This window comes from Pelmatolapia mariae, linkage group LG10_11 (assembly GCF_036321145.2).
Source record: "Pelmatolapia mariae isolate MD_Pm_ZW linkage group LG10_11, Pm_UMD_F_2, whole genome shotgun sequence".
NCBI classification, from domain to species: Eukaryota; Metazoa; Chordata; class Actinopteri; order Cichliformes; family Cichlidae; genus Pelmatolapia; species Pelmatolapia mariae.
In genome coordinates, this window is record NC_086236.1 from 47,940,512 (window position 1) to 47,959,047 (window position 18,536).

General features: G+C 41.1%; 1 protein-coding gene across 1 annotated transcript; it reads right to left on the reverse strand.

Moving 5' to 3' along the window:
* Nucleotides 1-86: 86 nt before the first annotated feature.
* On the reverse strand, nt 87-14,157 carry rspo3 (R-spondin 3). The gene is made up of 6 exons (XM_063488625.1): nt 13,301-14,157; nt 9,338-9,532; nt 8,635-8,778; nt 8,345-8,491; nt 8,017-8,202; nt 87-1,345 (listed from the first exon to the last, which is right to left on the reverse strand). The coding sequence occupies exons 1-6, from the start codon at nt 13,395-13,397 to the stop codon at nt 1,125-1,127; spliced, it is 990 nt and encodes a 329-aa protein (XP_063344695.1). The 5' UTR covers nt 13,398-14,157; the 3' UTR covers nt 87-1,124.
* Nucleotides 14,158-18,536: the final 4,379 nt, after the last annotated feature.

Sequence of the window (18,536 nt, forward strand, 5' to 3'; positions counted from 1 at the left end):
TTACTTGTTTAAACTGACCAAATTGGGTTATGGATTATTCAAAAAATCTTTTTGTTTTTTTTTTAAAGTAAGTTTTCAAGGGCATAGCTTCTTACTACTACAATCATATCTAAGCCAAATGGAGAGCGTGGCATCTTAGTACTGAGTTTCACTTTCTATTTGAGATCAGCTAATACTTGTTTGGATTGCACAAAATGAAGGTGAAGGGGCAAAAAAGAGAGATTATAGCAGTCACAGGTACAAACCCATTATAGTTTTATTTGACATACAAGTGTTTTGGTTTCTAGTCGGAGCTGTATTGAGAACTTCTATTTACACAAGAAAAACCAGTGGTAGATTAGATTTATCACTTATCTGGATAAAATTAACATTTCCACCAGACATGCATACACTTGAAACTTTATGACCATAATCCTTTTATTCATACCAAGCGGGTTCCCCTTTAGCTTGACACACCAGATAGTTTGCTTACAGTGAATATTCTAATGATCTTGCAAAGATGCAGTTGCCTACAAGGTAGGTCGCCCTCAGCTGTAGTGATTATGAAGATGTCACGAGATGGAAAGAGCAAAAAAAAAAAAAAAACCCTCACTTTTTATTTTTATTTTTTTCTTTACAAAATCTGCACCAAATAAAGAGATCTAAAGAACAAGAACAACAATAATGAGAATTCTTCTACATAATGCTGGAAAATCTACATTCAAAATCCAAGATGCACAATGTTGTACCAGAGCCCTATTAAATAACCATTTCAACAAACGTGTAATGTCTTTGTCTCTCATTACATTTCTCTGACAGTCCTCCACACTGTCACAGACAATTCTCAGTGTTCTGCAGTCCCAACAGCAGTCTCAGCAGTGTCTCCTGGACTTTTCATAAGAGACGCTCTCAGCGGTTGAAGAGGAGCTGAAATCAATAGTGGCTCCAGCCTTTTGGCTGAATGTGCCCCGTCCTGCTTGTGCATAAACAGTATATTCAAATCATACAGGTAGCAGCAACACCCCTGCAGAGAGAGGTTGTGAGTGGGGCAAACAGAGGTGAGGGCGGGGAAGTTTTGGAGCACGAAGGATGGGAAGATGACAGAAGTAAGGTGGTGAGGCATTGGATGTTATCTCACCCGAGCACTACTGGATAGGGCCGTCTACAGGTGAGACTAGCTCTGTCTCGTGGCCTCTGCGGTGCCTGTGCTCTGTTTTGTTCCTGTTAACAGAATCTTCACGTTCACCCGTGTCTCTCTCCTTCTCTCGTTCCCTTTCTCTCTTCCTCTCCCGCCTCCCCTCCTGATTCTCCTTATCTTTCCGGTTGTTGCGATTCCTTCCTTCTCTCCGCTCATTCTTCTTCCGGCCTGAAAATTAAGAAGATCAAAAAAATTAAGATTTGCAACATCAGTGGATTGTGGGAGGTGTCAGTAGAAATGACTGCACAAGTATTTTCACAAAGGAATTTGGAATAAAAATATTGTTAAAAACTGCAGTAAATATAGTAAGATGTCAATAATATTTCAAAAGATTGTCCAGCTGGGAAACCTCTGTGAAGTAAGAAATGCCAATTCTAGAAAGTATGCACTTGAAAGTAAAGCATTGTGCACAATTTTCATTTACAGTGCAACATGCTAAGGTTCTCACTAGATGTCAGTGTTTAATCAGTGGAAGCAGCTACACTGTCGGGTCTATCAGCTGTTGCAGCCCTCTCCGTGTGTGATGAGTAGACCTTTGTCCAAAATAGAAAGCCTTTAAATAAACCCCCAATTTATCTGTTCTTGCAACACCATCTCATAAACAAAACAGAGAATTTTGGAATGTTGAAGGTTTATCTCTGCTCGAGCCATAGTTAATAATGATAATAACAAGATCCAGCCGCAGGGAGTTTTGGAGACAGGACCTGCAAGTGAAAGCAGAGGAGGCCCTTTCCTGTTGTTGTACTGCTGCCGCTCATGTGTGAGTGGAACGGAGCAGCACGGCCTGCTCGGCTGTTGGCTGGCCGGTCGGGGATTGTGAAACTGCTGAAGTCGGCAGTAGGCAGAGACACAGGGAGAGGGGAAAGAGAGATAAAGTGGGAGAGAAAACGAGATCCCTGTCTCTCTCCTGTCCGCTTCACGTTCAAACCCCAGCCTTCCTATGCTCATCATCTCCCACTCTGTTCATTAATCAAGGCAGGTGTCTGCTCGGACCAGGGATCAAGTCTGACCCACACATTTTGAGCTTGTGATATGAAGCTCTCTCTGCCAGCTGTGTTTAACCTTCTAGAAATAATGAAAGAACAAGAGGACAGGAGACAGACACCACAGTGAGCAAAAAGTAAGTAAAAAAAAAAGAATAAATTATTGCGAAGACAGGTGATTTTAGTGATGGATGGTTGGATAGATGGACGGATGTAGTAATCTGACTCACTGACTCATTCGGGGTATGCCCCCTGTCCTCTGTAAACACAGGAAGTCCCCTTTGCTCTCATTGTTTTCTCTGTCCTGACACCATAACTATTTACAAGTTCAGTGGATTAGTCATACTGTAGCCCCTGTGCTTTTGTCGAGCCAGAAGAGAAACCTAATCCATGCCAGTGTTGAGATGATTATGAGAGTGTTTATCAAACCAACCTGCGTTTGGTTAGTTGGAACAGTTTCTGATGGGCCTTTTGTAAACTGTGTGTTGACATGTGTATAATGGTCCACAAATGGGACACCTTAAGAGGTTTTGGAACATTTTCAACCGACATTTAGCACATTCCCAAAAGTCAAGTTTTGATGAAAAATATCACAGTCTTAAAAGACTTTCAGTGAAGGATTTTTTGGCTGTGGGGAAAACACATGAAACACTTCCAGTAGCGTCATAATGTGGAACTTGAGCACATGGACCATCAGCTTTCTAAACCACCATGAATTTAGCTTTTCTTTGCACAGAGACTGGAAGCGATCGGAAACGGTAATTTCTGAACAATGCAAAGGTTGCTACTTTTTTGGAAATAAACAGGATTTTGTTTCAGGATTTAAATTGGTTGCATGCATTATTTGGTGAGGTTCAGAGGCACTGACCGGCAGATTTTTAAACCTTATGTCAAGTCCTAGGGGCCAGAATTGGTCCAGCAAAGACTCCAATCTGGCCCACTGAAAGGCTCTAAGGAGTACATAGGTTTTGAACTTTGAGCTGTATTTTAATACATTTTACAGCTTTTCCTATTAATAAAGACCTCCCCCATTGCCATTCAAACTGTGCCAAGGTAGATAAGAAGAGATTTTCTGTAAATTAAACACAAAAAAAGAAAAGAAAAATAGGTCTTTTATAAATATAGACAGTCTGGATGATTAGTTAAGTATCTTTATGCTGACAGAAATGAGTTTCCTTTGATCCAGCCCACTAAAGATCAAAGTGGTGATAAAAAATGAGTCTGACATAGATGATCAAGTTAGCAAGTTTTTGCACTAAGCGAGCAGTGTCCTGGCATCTCAGCACATAACTGGCATGCTTGTTATGGCATATACATTTTGACATAGTGTTAAACCATTAGTAGTAGCTACTCTTTAAGGCTGATCCAGTTGTGGTAACTGCCACATCTGGGAAGCAATGGAAACATTTATGATTATATTTTTCATGCTCTTTTCTATGGCTCACAAATGTAAGAAGAATAGTTTAACAGACAGCTGTACTGTAAGAGAACAGCTGTAAATCTCTGAGGCCACTCTTACCTGTGACTTCTGTTAAATGACGTGCATCTGTCGCTGCCTATATGTCTTATGCTCAGCTCCAGATTTTACCATTTGTATCAAGACTGGACATGCTTTAAAAGATTTATGTCAAACACAGTTAAAAAAAAGAGGGTAGGGTTGGGGGGGGTAGACATTTCTGGCAAATCTGGATCCAGTAAAAATCTTGCCTGTAACTACTCTCAAATTCAACATAAGACACCACAGATGACAAACATTTGTCTTTTGTTGTAAGTTTCCTGTAATCTATCATTAAGGATCATCTGGAATATATGCAAAAATATGTGAGTTGGCATTTACAGGAGCTTTATAAGGCTCTAAGATTAATGCTGCTCTAGTCCAGTAACATGGGATATATAGGTTATAGCTTAGGGAAAGCTGGGCACTGAGGCAATCATATTTTAGGGGAGGGCTGTGCAATCCTATGCGTCCCTCTGGAGACACCTCTGTTATCAGGCCATGTTATTCCCTTTGAAATGCCTGCCTGTACATTATAAGTTAGTGTAAATCTGCTGAACTGGCTATGATATAACTGCAAGAAATCTGTTACAACATTGTCACAAAGGACAGGATTCAAGAGGGCTTTACTGAGTGCATACACAATACTCTCTCTCTCTCTCTCTGTGTGTGTGTGTGTGTATGCTGGAGCAATAAGTGAGCAAGCATGCTACACTAAAAATATCAAAATAAAAAAAACAAACAGAAGTATAGAGTGGTGAAGGAGGAATAAACATCACAGACTGTATTAGATGACTCTATAACTGTGGTGAGAACAGCAGACAGACAGAGATCAAATGAGAAAGTAAAGGGGCAGTGAGGGTAAGGGGAGGTTTATGTCTATGTATGCGAATGTTTAGTGGGGGCACTCTAGGTTTTATGGTGGCACATCCCCTGTGGCAGGCGTTCTGTCGTCCGGGGAGATTTTGGCGAGAGCCATGCGGGGATTATAGGCTATGGGCTGTCCCACAAGTGGAATGTTGGCTGCATGGTTGGCAGAATGTCATGGGGGGCTGTGGGTGTGTGTAAACCTCCGCCCTCGCTGACTGCTTGCTGTTAGTTGGCTCAACTGTCTCTAATATGCATGAGTGTCACTGAGGGTGTATATGCTGGAGTAAAAGGGGGGCTAAGGTCCATCCAGCTACAGTGAGAGTGAGGTGAACTGCAGGCTAATTGAAGGGCAAATCAGACATTGCAACTATTGAGAGAGAAGGCAGCAAATGAGGTTGTGTATGTCAACATTAATAATTTAGCTGTGAGACTTAGCATGTCTGCTTCCCCACAGTTTTACAGCTCTTCCGATTTTATATCACTAATTTAAAAACAGTGCTTAATCAGACCCAAGTGGCATTTGGGATTTTGAAATCGTTCTGTAGCTTTACAGATGTAGGAGCTACAATAGCTGACACCTTTGGAGAACAAAAGCTTTTTTTCCCTAATATCAGTCATTTTGAAACAATGCATATGAAGTGTGCTGTAATTGGACACATACAATCTATCATGCATACACATATTTTGTATTTTGTATTTATTTGATTATTTATATTGAAACAGGTTTTAAACAAGTTGCTAAAGTTGTCGTTGTGTTAGTTCTTTGTTGCACTGCAGCATATGATAATTCAAAGATATACTTAGGCTAAAAAAGTCGCTTGTGGTCAAGGTAGCCATTCATGTTACCTGAATCATTGTTGCTTGCAGGAGTGGCAAAAGTACAGACATTCTGTACTTAAGTAGAAGTGTAGATACTTGTGTTAAAAAGTACTCCAGTTGAAGTACTGATTCAACTTCTTTACTCAAGTAAAAGTGAAAAAGTAAAGTCTCTGAAATGTACTCAAAGAAAGAAAGTAAAAAGTAGCTGCTTAAAGGACAATTTTGCCATCCATTTTTATGCACAGGTAATAGGACCACAGGTAAATGCCTGGAATGCCACATTACCAGTCCATTCCTGGGGGCACGTGAGAATGCAAATGTCAGCACGGTTAGATGGGACAGTAAGCAGTCTTTAACCTGCCCGATCTTGATCTAGTACACCTGAGTGTTTACATACTACCTCCTGCCATGTGCTACATGTGAGAAAGGGTTATTTTTGACAGTTTCCTGGGATGAGTCGCGCAACGTCATCTGAAGATTACATGCAAAATTATGAACACGTACCCTGCAAAGTACAGCACAGCCCCTACCTTCTAACTGGTTTAAACAAAAAAAAAAGAAGGAAAATTATCTTGCCAACATGTCAACATTTACTGATTATGCATGCCCATAGCCTTTTATGAACTGATTAAAGGTTCTGTCGCATATTTCCTAGATTTAATAAACAGAAATTTGGACACAAAGTATCACAAGATTTTAGGTTTGCGGTACAGATGAGTGAAAATAAAAGCAAGAAGAATAAGGAGAAAAAAGAGCAATGGTAAAGAAAAAAACACAACAGGGTCAGGCCAGATTGGATGAAATGAGTGAAGGACTTAGTGTTCTAATGTGGAAGAGTAAAACAATGTACTGAGAGAAGCAGGAACAGAAGAGGATAGAAGGGGGCGGAGGGGCAAAAGGAGAAAGTGCAAAAGAGGAGAAAAGGATGAGGACAAGAGGAAGGATGTATCAGTGTCAGAGAGCTGTTGGAGGATTACTGGAGGCTCTCTGAAGTCAGACCACTGACCCTCTAGCGTGTGCAGAACGTAAACAGCGGGTAGAGGATGCAACGAGGCAGATAATTAGCTCCCACGCACCAGGGTTTCTCTTGGAGCTGGGGCAACTGGGTTATCCCACAAAGGAGCAAAGTCGATAAGAAGGGTCTGTACTGTGTCTGTGCACAGATCTTTGTTTCTTTCTTTCTTTTTCGTTCTCTCTGTCTCTCTGTGTCTCTGTACCCCTTTCGTCAGTCTCTGGCTACATCAACAGATCCGTCGACTCTACGCTAGACTCTCGGCACCGACCCCAAATGACTGGGTGCGCTAGCTGGGAGCTTATATGGGGGTCTATGTTTTCTTTGGTTTGTTGGGGAGTGTGTGTGTGTGTGTTGGGGATGATGATGAGGGGATAGATCAGTGAAAAGATACAGATAGGAAATGTGTGAGAGAGAGACAGAGGGCACATTTCACAGTCTGCCTTACAAATCACGCCAACTCAGTATACTCTCTTCACAAATTACCACTCTGAGTAATGGCTGTGTAGTTATTTCAGTGAGACAATGCTGGTATGTGTGTGTGTGTGTGTGTGTGTGTGTGTGTGTGTGTGTGTGTGTGTGTGTGTGTGTGTGTGTGCCTGCATGGAAATGTGAGTGTGTGCATCTATCGCTCTTGCTTGAAATGGAGAATGGCATATCTATATCTGGAATTGTTTGTGCCTGTGTTGGTTTGCATATGTGTGTGTGGGAGAGAGTTATTGCATATGTGTGTGTGTGTATTGGCAGCTGTGGGGATAAACCAATACTGATCCCCTGGTCGCCGCGTGCCTCCCAGGGGGAGGATGTTGATGTTGAGCTGGCTGTTTCTGCTCCAGAGTCAACTGCTTTTTTGCTGCATCACACACACACACACACACACACACACACACACACACACACACACACACACACACACACACACACACACACACACACACACACACACAGTGTTTGTTCTGTAAGTGTGAGGCCCCAGGGGGCTGGATCTCAGCCTCCTACCCTGTCTGCAATCTGTCATTTAACACTACAGAGCCCAGGCGAAAAAACAACCAGCCGTAGCCACCAACCACCTCAGCAACCACACACGCTCAGTACGCACAACACAAGATGATTGTAAATGCACTACAGCTTCGGGTTTAAAAGGGGACAAGCCCGTCTGAAAGCAGTTTGCACTCTATTCATTAGAAATGATCACGCTATCCGCTGTTTACTAGGAGCACAGAAAGCGGTTTTACTGTTTAAAATCCAAAGAGCTCTCGTGGGAAAACACGCAGCATAGCCATTGCAACATCACACATGTGTTCTCCCCACTGTCCTCACTCTAGCCACAATGACAGTCCTCTGAGTAAACAGTCGTAGTCCTGAGCGGAAGAACGGCTAGCTCTGGTTGTTCAAGCTTAAGCAGTGTGGTCTGGAATTCATAGAGAATTGAAACCGTGCCATGTAGCTCAAATACAATGTTGGCAGTAAGTGTGATGGGACAGCAGCAATTACCAAAGACAGTGTAATATATAGTAAGCATCTTCTTTGATAATTCCTTCTGGGGGGAGAGTTGTGTGTTTTTATGTCGCATCACGTGGGATTTAAGTTGGGCACATAAGCAGTGCTACTCTGTCACAGCATCTTCTCAGAAATTATGTTTATTTTTTGTTTTCTTTACCTGGACATTTCCTCCTCCTGACCATGCACTCTCTGATCTCAGAGACCTCAGGGCAGGGTTTGCCAAAGGGCGATGGGTAATGCATGACCTGCCTTGTGCGGGTCTCCTGGCCCCGCTTGAAGCCACAGGTTCTACCAGATTTAGAGCAGGGGCTCCACTCACTCCATTCACCCACCTCACAGTGCACTGACAGGAGGAAATTGGGAGAAGGGGAAATATAAGGATAATAAATATTTTGCAAAATTTTGACATGGGGTTACTCGCTTTTTCAAAATGGGTATTTACCAGACATTTTTCTTTAACATATCCACACTCACACTGGACTGACCTTGCGGTATGCACTCCATGAGTTTGTCACTGGGCTCATAGTCCTCTGGACAGACATGGTGACATATCCCACTGAGCTGGTATAGGCCCGGCCGGCACTGCTTACACGTGTCGCTGCTCACACATGACTCACAGTCTGCAGGACACTCTGCAAAGACAAAATGTAATCTGGCATGTAATATGTTTAATGTAGTTCTATATAAACTAGTTCTGCAACCCAAATAGATGAAATAAAAGGCAAACTTAAAAAAAAATCCCCATGCCTGATTAATGTAAACTCTGAGTACTCACTGAGAATACACTCCCTCTGTGCGTCGCTGCGGACCATGCCCTCAGGGCAGTTCTCCTGGCACTTGCCCAGGTGAAGGTAGAATCCTGCTCGGCAGTGCGTGCAGAAGTTCTTGTTGAAGCAGGAGTCGCACTCCGACCTGCACTCTGACAGAGAAACACAGACCCACCGCCAGCGTTTATTTAAACCATACAAGTTATCGTGTGTGTCCTGCGCGTTAAATATACAGGGTGTCACTGTGTGTGTGTGTCTGTGTGTGTGTGTGTGTGTGTGTGTGTGTGTGTGTGTGTGTGTGTGTGTGTGTGTGTGTGTGTGTGTCAGGCTGGAAAAACAATATAGGACACTGCGGGGAAATTAATGTTTTACAGGCTGGATCATGATAAATGATTTTAAACAAAGCAACTCTTGATTTCATATGTCACCAAAAGGAAACATGCTAACAGGGTCAGTCTCATGTTTTTCACTTGTTCAAGAACATGTAGGCCTCTACTTAATGCCATACTACACTTCACTAGGCAGGGCATATGATTTAATGATACACACAAGTCAAGTTACACTTTTAAAGCCACCATATTTAGCCTGATTATTTCGGTGCTTGTGCTCGTTTAAATTTGGATGTTCTTTTTTCATTGGAATCATGCAGTCAGTTAATATATCCATAAAAATTCTTTTTAAATTTTTATATTTGCAGTTTATTTGACTCACTTGTACAGGTGTTTCTTTCAGGAGAGCGTGTGCCATAAAAGCCTGGTGGACAGGAAGTCATGCACACCCCGATCTGCTTCATCCCAATCCTCTCCAAATGCATGAAGAAGCGCGGCTTGCAGGAGAGACAGCCATTGTAGTCAGAGCAGGTCAGACAGCCACCCTGCTGGCACCCTGAGCTCACACCAGAGATCGCTGTCGAGAGAAGCGGGTGGACGGGTTTCACATTAGATATAGATCTCAGACAAAAAAATATTAGGATTCTTATAAAAAAAAGGAATATTTATGAATAAATATGACATATTTTTCCAGATATTTTAGGGCAACCTTTTGTTTCATCACTCGCAGCTCAAAGTTCTGAGTGCATGTATAACTCATTCCTTCAATGTTCCACCTTATTGTACTGTCTAAAAAGGCAAAAAGAGAGAGAATACCAGTGCTTTTCAAAACTACGAGGAATGCTTTTCTTACAGAACCTTTTATATCTTTTTATAATTGAGGCAAAACTCACAACAAGCACTTGATATCTGAGTTTTGCATTCTCAAGTTCCTGTCTACGATAGCTTTGAAATCTTGCAGTGATGGTAATAAAACAGGGAATGAAATGAAAATGGAGAAAAGGTTAAAATCCACATCTTTAAGTGTGAGGCCAAAGGTAAATTTAGCTCCACCAGGAATTAAATATATTTACAAGGGTTGCATTACAGAAGACAAACCACTTAATGTCACATTAACTTAAAGCCCAGTGCCAATGACAGCAATTTATTTCATGTTTGCAACTCTGTTTATGTGCATAAGTACTGAAGTGTTTAGTTTATGTTGATATATATTTAAGAGTAGAGTTGTCCTCCCCAACTATATACCAGTTTGAGATGATTCACCACACTTTGTCTTCCATGGATGAAAGTACAGGTTGTAGGTTTTAATCATTTTAACTGTATGTTGCAACTTTGTCACCGGCATGTTTAATGTCTCTCAAATTCCAGCATGTTTGCATCAGTGTGATAGTATTTTAAGTAAACGAATCATAACAAAGGCTAATAGTGACAAATTGTAGAAATATGACTTCTTTGAAAAAACATAGCAGTCTTGTATAATATTTGCTCTTTGGTGTCTGATTTAAATTGGAGCACAATGAAGAGCGATAAAGTGGACAACCACAGAGGTGATTTACTGAATACAACCTGACATGCACACCAGGTCCCAGGCACCTGAGTAGTTCAGTGTTGCTGTCTCCATGAAGACATTGATTAACACACTTCTTTAAATAATGGCATGTGTAAGTTAATGGAGGGTTTTGAGAAACCCTCTCATGGACAGCTATGTGACAGAAACATATTAATCTCTACAAGGAGTGACTCCTCTGTGAGTATATAGGCAATAAGAGTCTTTGAGAGATTTCCCACGTTTTATATACTTGTTCACCTATGCTGCGCTGCTGCTCCTTTTTGAGAGGTGTTGCCATAATCACATATGTCAGGTAAATTAAAAGCAACCCCTGACAAGAACGTCAGGAATTGGTTTTCCTCCCCAGTCTTGGCATTGCATGCCACTGGCTTTCATTGGCCAGCATTTTCAGCTCAGGGTTTAGCTGTCAGTTTACCATAGATCATGGATACTTTGTTTGAAATATCCTGACTATCTTTACAACTGCTGTCCATTTGCCCACATGTGTTCCTGCCAAGTTGCCCTGATTCACAGAAGCCTTAAAACACAGGAATTTGGCCTTCCCCTTGCTTTTGCACCAACGAAACCTCAGTTGGACAGTGGTAACTTGCATAACAGCAAGAGTTACACATATAATAAACACATTTGCACACATACACATTTGTTTTTCTTTTTTTGCAAAAAATCCCCATTTCATTTCATCCAGTGTGTTACATGCTTACCTTCATGCCTCTCAATTCACCCTGGCTTTACTGTGCACAAACTCTGTTGTTAGCCATAAATCAAAGCATCCTCCATGAAGCTGAAATGTCTTCATTAACTATAACTAATACTAATGTAATTCCCACTATTAACCCGCACCCCTTTGTTTCTGGGTGCATCATCACAGACAGGAAGCTCACAGCTTGGGGTCTGTCTCTGTGTGGTGATTTGGACCTGCTAACTGAATGGTCATTGACCCACCCCCACTCACTCTTACCCCCTGCTTTCCCTCTAATGTCTGTACTCATTCACCCTTTCACCAACTAATCCCTCCATCCTCCCTAATATCTGCTTTCTTAGAGGAAGTTGGGATTCATAGAAGGGCCTATCAATTGATGGTTACTGAGTCAGTCTGTAAGAAAGAAGATTAACCTACGTCTTAACACAAAAACCAATTAACATTGGGTCAGTATGTCAATATATGCTGAGGTTACAATTTTTTAAATCTTTTTGAATAAAACAACATATTTTAGTGTATCGTCCTGCACAGAAGTTGTTGACGTTCTCCTTTCATCTCTTTCACACTCTGCTGAGAGGCTCTTTAATATTGTTTAGAGGGAAATAAACACAGAAAGGGAAAATATGCGGGGGGTCTAAAGCAAGCACTGAAGTCTACATTTGTGTGGTACAAACACACGTTTAAGGGAAAATAATCTACTCATTACATGCCCGATAGATTTGACATCTATCTGGTCCTGTGTGCAGGTCTGAGCTCTGTAATCTAACGTAAAGAGAAACAGGTGTAGTGAGATCTTTCAGCCCCAGGTGGCAGGGATAAAAACATCACTCCGAATGTCCATTGTTGTAGATCACAGACAGTTTTGACCATACTGGCAAGCGATACATGGAATATTCCAGTTATCACCGCTCATCTCAAACAGAGTTAGTCACAGAGCACATCTGGAGACCCTCAATGATAAAGTGTGCGTAGGAAGAACAGAAAAAATACTTTATTGATAATTATTTCATAGTGTCATGGAAAAAAGCTGCTCATTGCCCAAGAGAGGAGACATATTGTTGGACCCCAGAGAGATATATGAGAGCTGAAATACCTTCACAGTCAGTGTGGAACTTCTCTGCTGTTTGCTGGAGTCAGTTTTGCATTGACTAACATTTTGCACAATTACAGGAGTTACATTTTGGATTCATATTCACCAGAATGTACCCTGCGTGATGTGCACCAACAGATTGAAAAAAATCTCCAAAAATGTTTTTTTTTAATACTTTATAGTATAAGGCAGCAAATTCACGCAAATCTCACTAAGTATATGAGCTAAAGCTTCATTATTCACCAAACCTGAAACCAAACAAACAACAAACTCCGCGCATGAAGTCTGCTCCGCTGACCGCTAGAGAGCGACGGGAACCATGAGACCGAGCGCACAGGGAGGCTGCTGCAGGCTTCAGGTGAATGAATCCAATTAAGGAAACGGGGTTTTAATAGAGAGCTTGAGCCGCTCACTCAGTCTACGCATGGGCATGGGTATTTCCATTTTTTTAATTAAAAAAAATGGAAATACCAGTTTTCCAAATTAAGCAAACATACATAACATTAAACTCCATTGTAGAAATTAGAGTTGGGAGTATGGATGATGGTAATGTGTTGTTGTTGTTTTAAGTATTTTGTTTTTATCTATTTATTTATTTGTTAATTATTTCTTTTAATTCTGTTTCATATGCAGAAAAATTAAATGTCACCTGAACTTTTATTTGATGATGTTTTGATTTGGTGATCACTTTAAAAGCGCATCAGGAGGATTGTTTGATAACTTTCATATCTGCCAATTTATTACACGGCGCAAAATTAATGTCACCGATTAAGAAATCTGACCAAAGACTAAATATTGAAATATTTGTTTTAATGGCAACAGAATGTACGATGCAGATCTTGGTAACTTCGACTGAAATCGGTCAATAAATATTGTTGAGCATAAGCTGAAATTAAGTGAATATCAATTAAAAACAAGAAGAAATAATATACAAGCCTGATAATAGGACTTTGTGGCGCGGAACAGCAAACAGGACTTTACTCACGTTTATGTTGCCGGTGCCTGGAGCTGCTGTGCTGCTGACAACCAATGTAATCCATGCAGTGCAAGATGATCAAAACAAAGGAGAGTTGTAATTGCATAGTAGCCCAGAGGTGAGACTCGTAAAGCCAATGTCAATGTTCGCCAAAACACTTATTAATAAGATTCCGTTTTCTGTCCCCAGACGAAGACAGAGGCGGGATTGCAGGTAATTCCTAGACACAGCGGGACCCCCAGCAATGTGGTGATATGTGGTGATGGTAATGTACAGTGGCCCAATGATGCCTGGGCCGCTTAGACTGTAACATCCTGGATAAGGTCCACATATGTGCCAAGAAAGCCAGACTGAGTTAGGGATCCGTTATCCTTGTAGTAATAAAGAACATCCCCCCCAACAAAAAACCCACAAACAAAAACCAAACAACCACGCCAAAAAGATGGATTTTCATCCGTTGCGAGGAGGAGAAAAGTAGAATCAAACATCAGTGAAGGTCGCAAAGAAAAAATAGAATGATTAATGAAGCATTATCGTGACTCTCGAGAAGTTTGAGGGATTAAATCCATTTGTAGAACTCCAAATGAACCTTTCCCTCCCTCCCCAAGTCTTTCTCAGAAGAGATGCGCCGTGCGTCCCGGTGTACAGACTGCGCTAATATGCCGAGGGTCTCGGCTTCATCTGACCATCAGCTGACGTAAAAGCCACTACAGGACCAACAACAGAAAAGACAAATTAAGTTTTTACGTTAAACAGCTCGCGTTGCTCTAGCTACCAAGCGCACACCTCCTCCTTCTCGCTGAGCTACAACTGAACCAAAGTAAATCTCCACAGTTTCAGCGCTTTTCTGCTTTGCGTGCAGGACCCATTCACTTCCCTCAGCCCGGTGATGACTTCAGCTCTCTCTCTCTCTCTCTCTCCCTGTCGATCTGTCCCTCTCTCCGAAGCTTGGGGTATGCCCTCTAAATAAACTTTGGAGTTCAGAGAGAGAGAGAGAGAGAGAGAGAGCCTTGTTTTTCAGCGAGGGTTTAGTAATGTGAGCTGTTGCTTCTCTGTGATTCCTATTTGGTTTTGCTGTGAAGCTTTGGATGATCATTACTCAATTGTTAAAAGATGTAATCAGATGTATACTTGAGTTTAGCTAAATCTTTAGTGCAAATTAATTTCTGTTTGATAAGCAGAAGAAAATGATAGACGGATGAATGAATCGATGGGTAATTTCTACATCTCATAAAGGAGGTATTTCCCATCCTAAATGATATAATAAAACATTAGTGCCGATGTTTTTGAAGATGTTTTGCTTTGGCTGACATTCTTTGGACAAATTCAAATCAAAACAGTTTTTCTCCCACTGAAGTGACATTTTAAAGTCACTCCAGTCATACTGAAGTCTGCTGAGTACGTATCTGCCAAAAACTGTTATTTCATGCATTTGAAGCGTTGTGAGATTGCTTAAATGAGGCAAGTGGTGCAAAATGGTCTCATAACGTTCTTGATAAATGCAACCTTTTTCTTTTTTTTCTTCTTTTTTTTGCGACAGGGAGAGATAGTTCAGCAGGGAGGTAGAAAAATCCCCAAAAAGCAGTAGCATCTCACTGTATTGCCTCTAGAGGGAGTTCCATAAAAGCTTGTGGCACAGATTCTGCACAGAAAAGCACGGGGATCAGTAGGTTATTGGGAACTTTACACTTGACCTTTGTTTGATGAGTCACCGTGTTTTTTCTATTTATACAATGTAGAAGATCATTCAAGAGAATAACAACAAAGTTTAAAATAGACATGTAACCCAAGAATAATATTCAAATCTTGTTTTAGCCTCAAATTATTTAACATCAAGGAAATATAAATACGCTATCAGTCAGTGATACATATGTCGGGACGACCTAAGCACGCAGACGCAGACAATGCAGGTTTAGACATTTTGGTGATAAATTCTGTTAAATGGATGGACTTTGTGATTTACCTCTACGTTTAGTGAACTACAGCCTCTGGAGACCAGAGCAGAGCAGTGGAAAGGGCAGCTGAAGCTTCATTTGTCTAACTAGTGTGTTGATGTTTAGGGGGAACAGTATCCATGAGTCCAGTGCTTTTCCTCCCTGTGGCTTCTGGTCTTTCATCAGTCACTGTGCTGAGGAAAGCAATACAAACACAGTGTGGACTAGTTCTTTATAGCAATACTTCCCTGTTTGCCTGTCTGTACTAACTCAGGACCAGGACGGTGAGACATAACAGAGATTGATGCATTGTTTTAAACCCTTTCACCTCCACCGAGGCGGACTCCTGGATCCAAACTTTGCCACAGATGCGTTAATGTGGAACATGTGACTCTAATACACACATTTGTGTCTTCTTGCCTTCCTTTTTGTAAACTGGTGTGTCTTTGAGCAGCGGCATAGTAACGCCTTTGTTAAACTTTGTCAGACTATGAAATGTAATCTCATGTGTCTCTCTTCCATGATTTTGCAAAAAAAAAGGGGGGGGGGCAGTGTTGCAAAAACATTCAGATACAATGTTATGAAAAATTATGAAATTTGCCACCTTGCTTCCTTTAGTTCAATCAGTTTGGTATAAGGGATATAGAAGAATAATGCTGGTCTTTGTGTGCCAGTCTGAGCAAGCCCATGGGAATAGGCACGTGTGTGTATGTGTGTGTGTGTGGGTGTCTATGTGGCACTGGGGTGTGGAAGGTTAAGGTCACTTGGTCAGTCCCTGAGACCGTCCAGTGAGAGAATCACTCGACACCTGTAAATGAAGTCGGGCAGGTGCACAAACCCTCTCGACCAGCGATGGATGTACGCGACAAGATTTTTTTTTCTTTTTAATACCACATCCAGTCCTATTTTAGCCTTAATCCATTTTAGGCATTGTACGAGACTTTGTACCATTATACACGATGACACAGAGTCTGGCACAAATTAATGTTAACATAAAGAACTTTTAAATTCCCAGCTGTTGCTTCTGGTGTTTTGTTTAATAATATGGGCCTAATCCTGACTAGAATATATTGAGACTGGGTTGATCTGTGGAGCATTAAATTCTGATCTTATAGTCTCTTAAAATATTTGCTTCCAGTATATGTTAACTGCAAAAAATGCATTTGCTACATAATGGATGGGATCAGTTGTTGAACCTGCTGCCTGTCATCCAGCCTTCCCTAAACAGTTAAGCCACAGCCATCAAACGTTCTTTTTGTTGATCTTATTTCTTTCAAAATGAAAAGACATTTTGAAAGAAACACACACAGACACTTATAAACTTAAAATTAGCATCAATTTGGATTTATGTAACCACCAAAAATGAAACAATAAAACTTGCTCTCCTTTTAGCTCTGTTTTGGTTTCTATTACCACCTGAGTGAGATATCTGGTTCTTCTCTGCATTCACCGGCTAGTTGTTAACTTTATCTGTTTTCATGTTGAGCAACCCACAACTTTTGAATATAAGCTGCCTGTTATCAGCCATGCACGGCCTACCAGTAATCTGTATCACATCATTCAATGCTGAAAAAGTGTAAAAGTCTTCAAACAATCTTGGCGACTAGGATAGTGGTGTAGTGATTAGCTCTGTCGTCTTACAGCAAGAAGGTGCAGGATTTGTATCCTCTTGCCAAGATTGCTTGTCTCTTTCTAATAACACATAATGCGTGTTGCTCTCTATTTGTTACGTATTACAACAGATGATAACCCAAGCAAGAGTGGGATACCTACTGGTAATGTGTGTGGGGCTATAACAACTAATCATGGCAATTTGATGGGCTTATAACACATCAATCAGGTGAGGTGATGTGTGCCATATATAGCTGATTTATCATTTTTTAAGCACTCTTCTGTTGTTCAGTTGTTCCTAACAATGTTCACATCAATATTCAGGTGATTTTCAGAACATGAGAGACCGAACTTTAATGCATGTGTGGGAATGTCAAGAGCTAATTACTTTTGCCATTTTCGAGTTTAGGCTATAAATAAGCCAATCTTTAATATAAACAGATATGTGCTTTGTTGTAACCAATGACATTGCACAACCCTCATTAAGAAGCCATACTCCTAATCTTTAACTGCATCAAAGGATTGAACATACCACAACATCACAAAGCCATTACCTATGATCTCCAAAATGTTCATTCCCAGGCCTATGACTCATAAAATTCCCATTTGACAGTGACAATGCTGATCAAGTGTCCTGTCATCAGCTTAGGAATTAGGACAGTGTGGACAGCAGTCTGTGGTGTTATAAGCAGACTTTTCTGACATTGCATCTAATAAAGCTGCAGATATCCCAGCAGCTATCCCGCACATTCTCCCTGCATGAAGCAAGCAGAGAGGGAGACAGTGACATGGGGCAGCAGAGGGTGGACAATGTTATGAAAATAGACATGCAGGAGCACACACACACACACGTGTACACATACACATAAATAAAGGCTCTAGAAGTTCCAATAAATACATAGTGATTCTTGAAATTCTGTTAGACACAAAGACAAAGAGGATTAGATTCGTATAAACAAGGTTAAGACAGGTGTGTGTGTGTGACTGCGTGTGTGTGTCTGTGTGTGTGTGCTGGGGTGATTGAGGGGATCATTTCATACTAAGAGGGATTGAGAAGGTAGTCAAGGACAGATAATCACTGTGAGCAAGAGCTGTCAGCTGTACACACAGAGGGAAAGCAAGTCAGAGTTTTGCATAGAGAAGGTCAAAAGAGAAGGGCACCATAGCTGTGTGTGTGGGTGTTCATGTGTTTGTGTTTGTGAAAAGGAGACAAATTACCACTGATTCTTAATATTTAAGCGTGTTTCCCTCAGATAAGCAAAAAATGCAAAAAAATACACACAGATCCGTGTTGAGGATTGTGAGTTTTTGGTAAATGTGCTTTGCTTTCGTGCCAAGAGTTTGATGAGAAGTGTGATACCATTTGCATATCTGCCAGGAGATGATTAGCTTAACTTAGCATAATGAATGGAAACTGGAGGAAACGGCTATCCTGGATCTGTCAAAGGAGCAAAGCCTACCTACCACGTTGCATTTTGCGCAAAACCCCCCCCAAACGATGTACTATACAATATCCGAAGTGCGGAAACAATCTAAGACTTAAAAACTGGAGTTAAAGGGGATAATGTACTGGAATATTTCTTGGCTGGTAAATGTGAATTCCCAGCAAGTCATGTAAAACACCAAATTGCTGTTTTTAGACCTGTGTTTTGTTACCTTTCTGACACAGCCAGGCCTGCTGTTTTCATGTTTTCCACTTG

Coding starts and splice junctions, on each gene's coding strand:
- rspo3 (XM_063488625.1), bottom strand. CDS start 13,397: ATGCAATTACAACTCTCCTTTGTTTTGATCATCTTGCACTGCATGGAT. Junction 8,492..8,634: donor ACAGAGGGAGTGTATTCTCA/GTGAGTACTCAG, acceptor TTGTCTTTGCAG/AGTGTCCTGCAGACTGTGAG. Junction 8,203..8,344: donor CATGGAGTGCATACCGCAAG/GTCAGTCCAGTG, acceptor TCCTCCTGTCAG/TGCACTGTGAGGTGGGTGAA.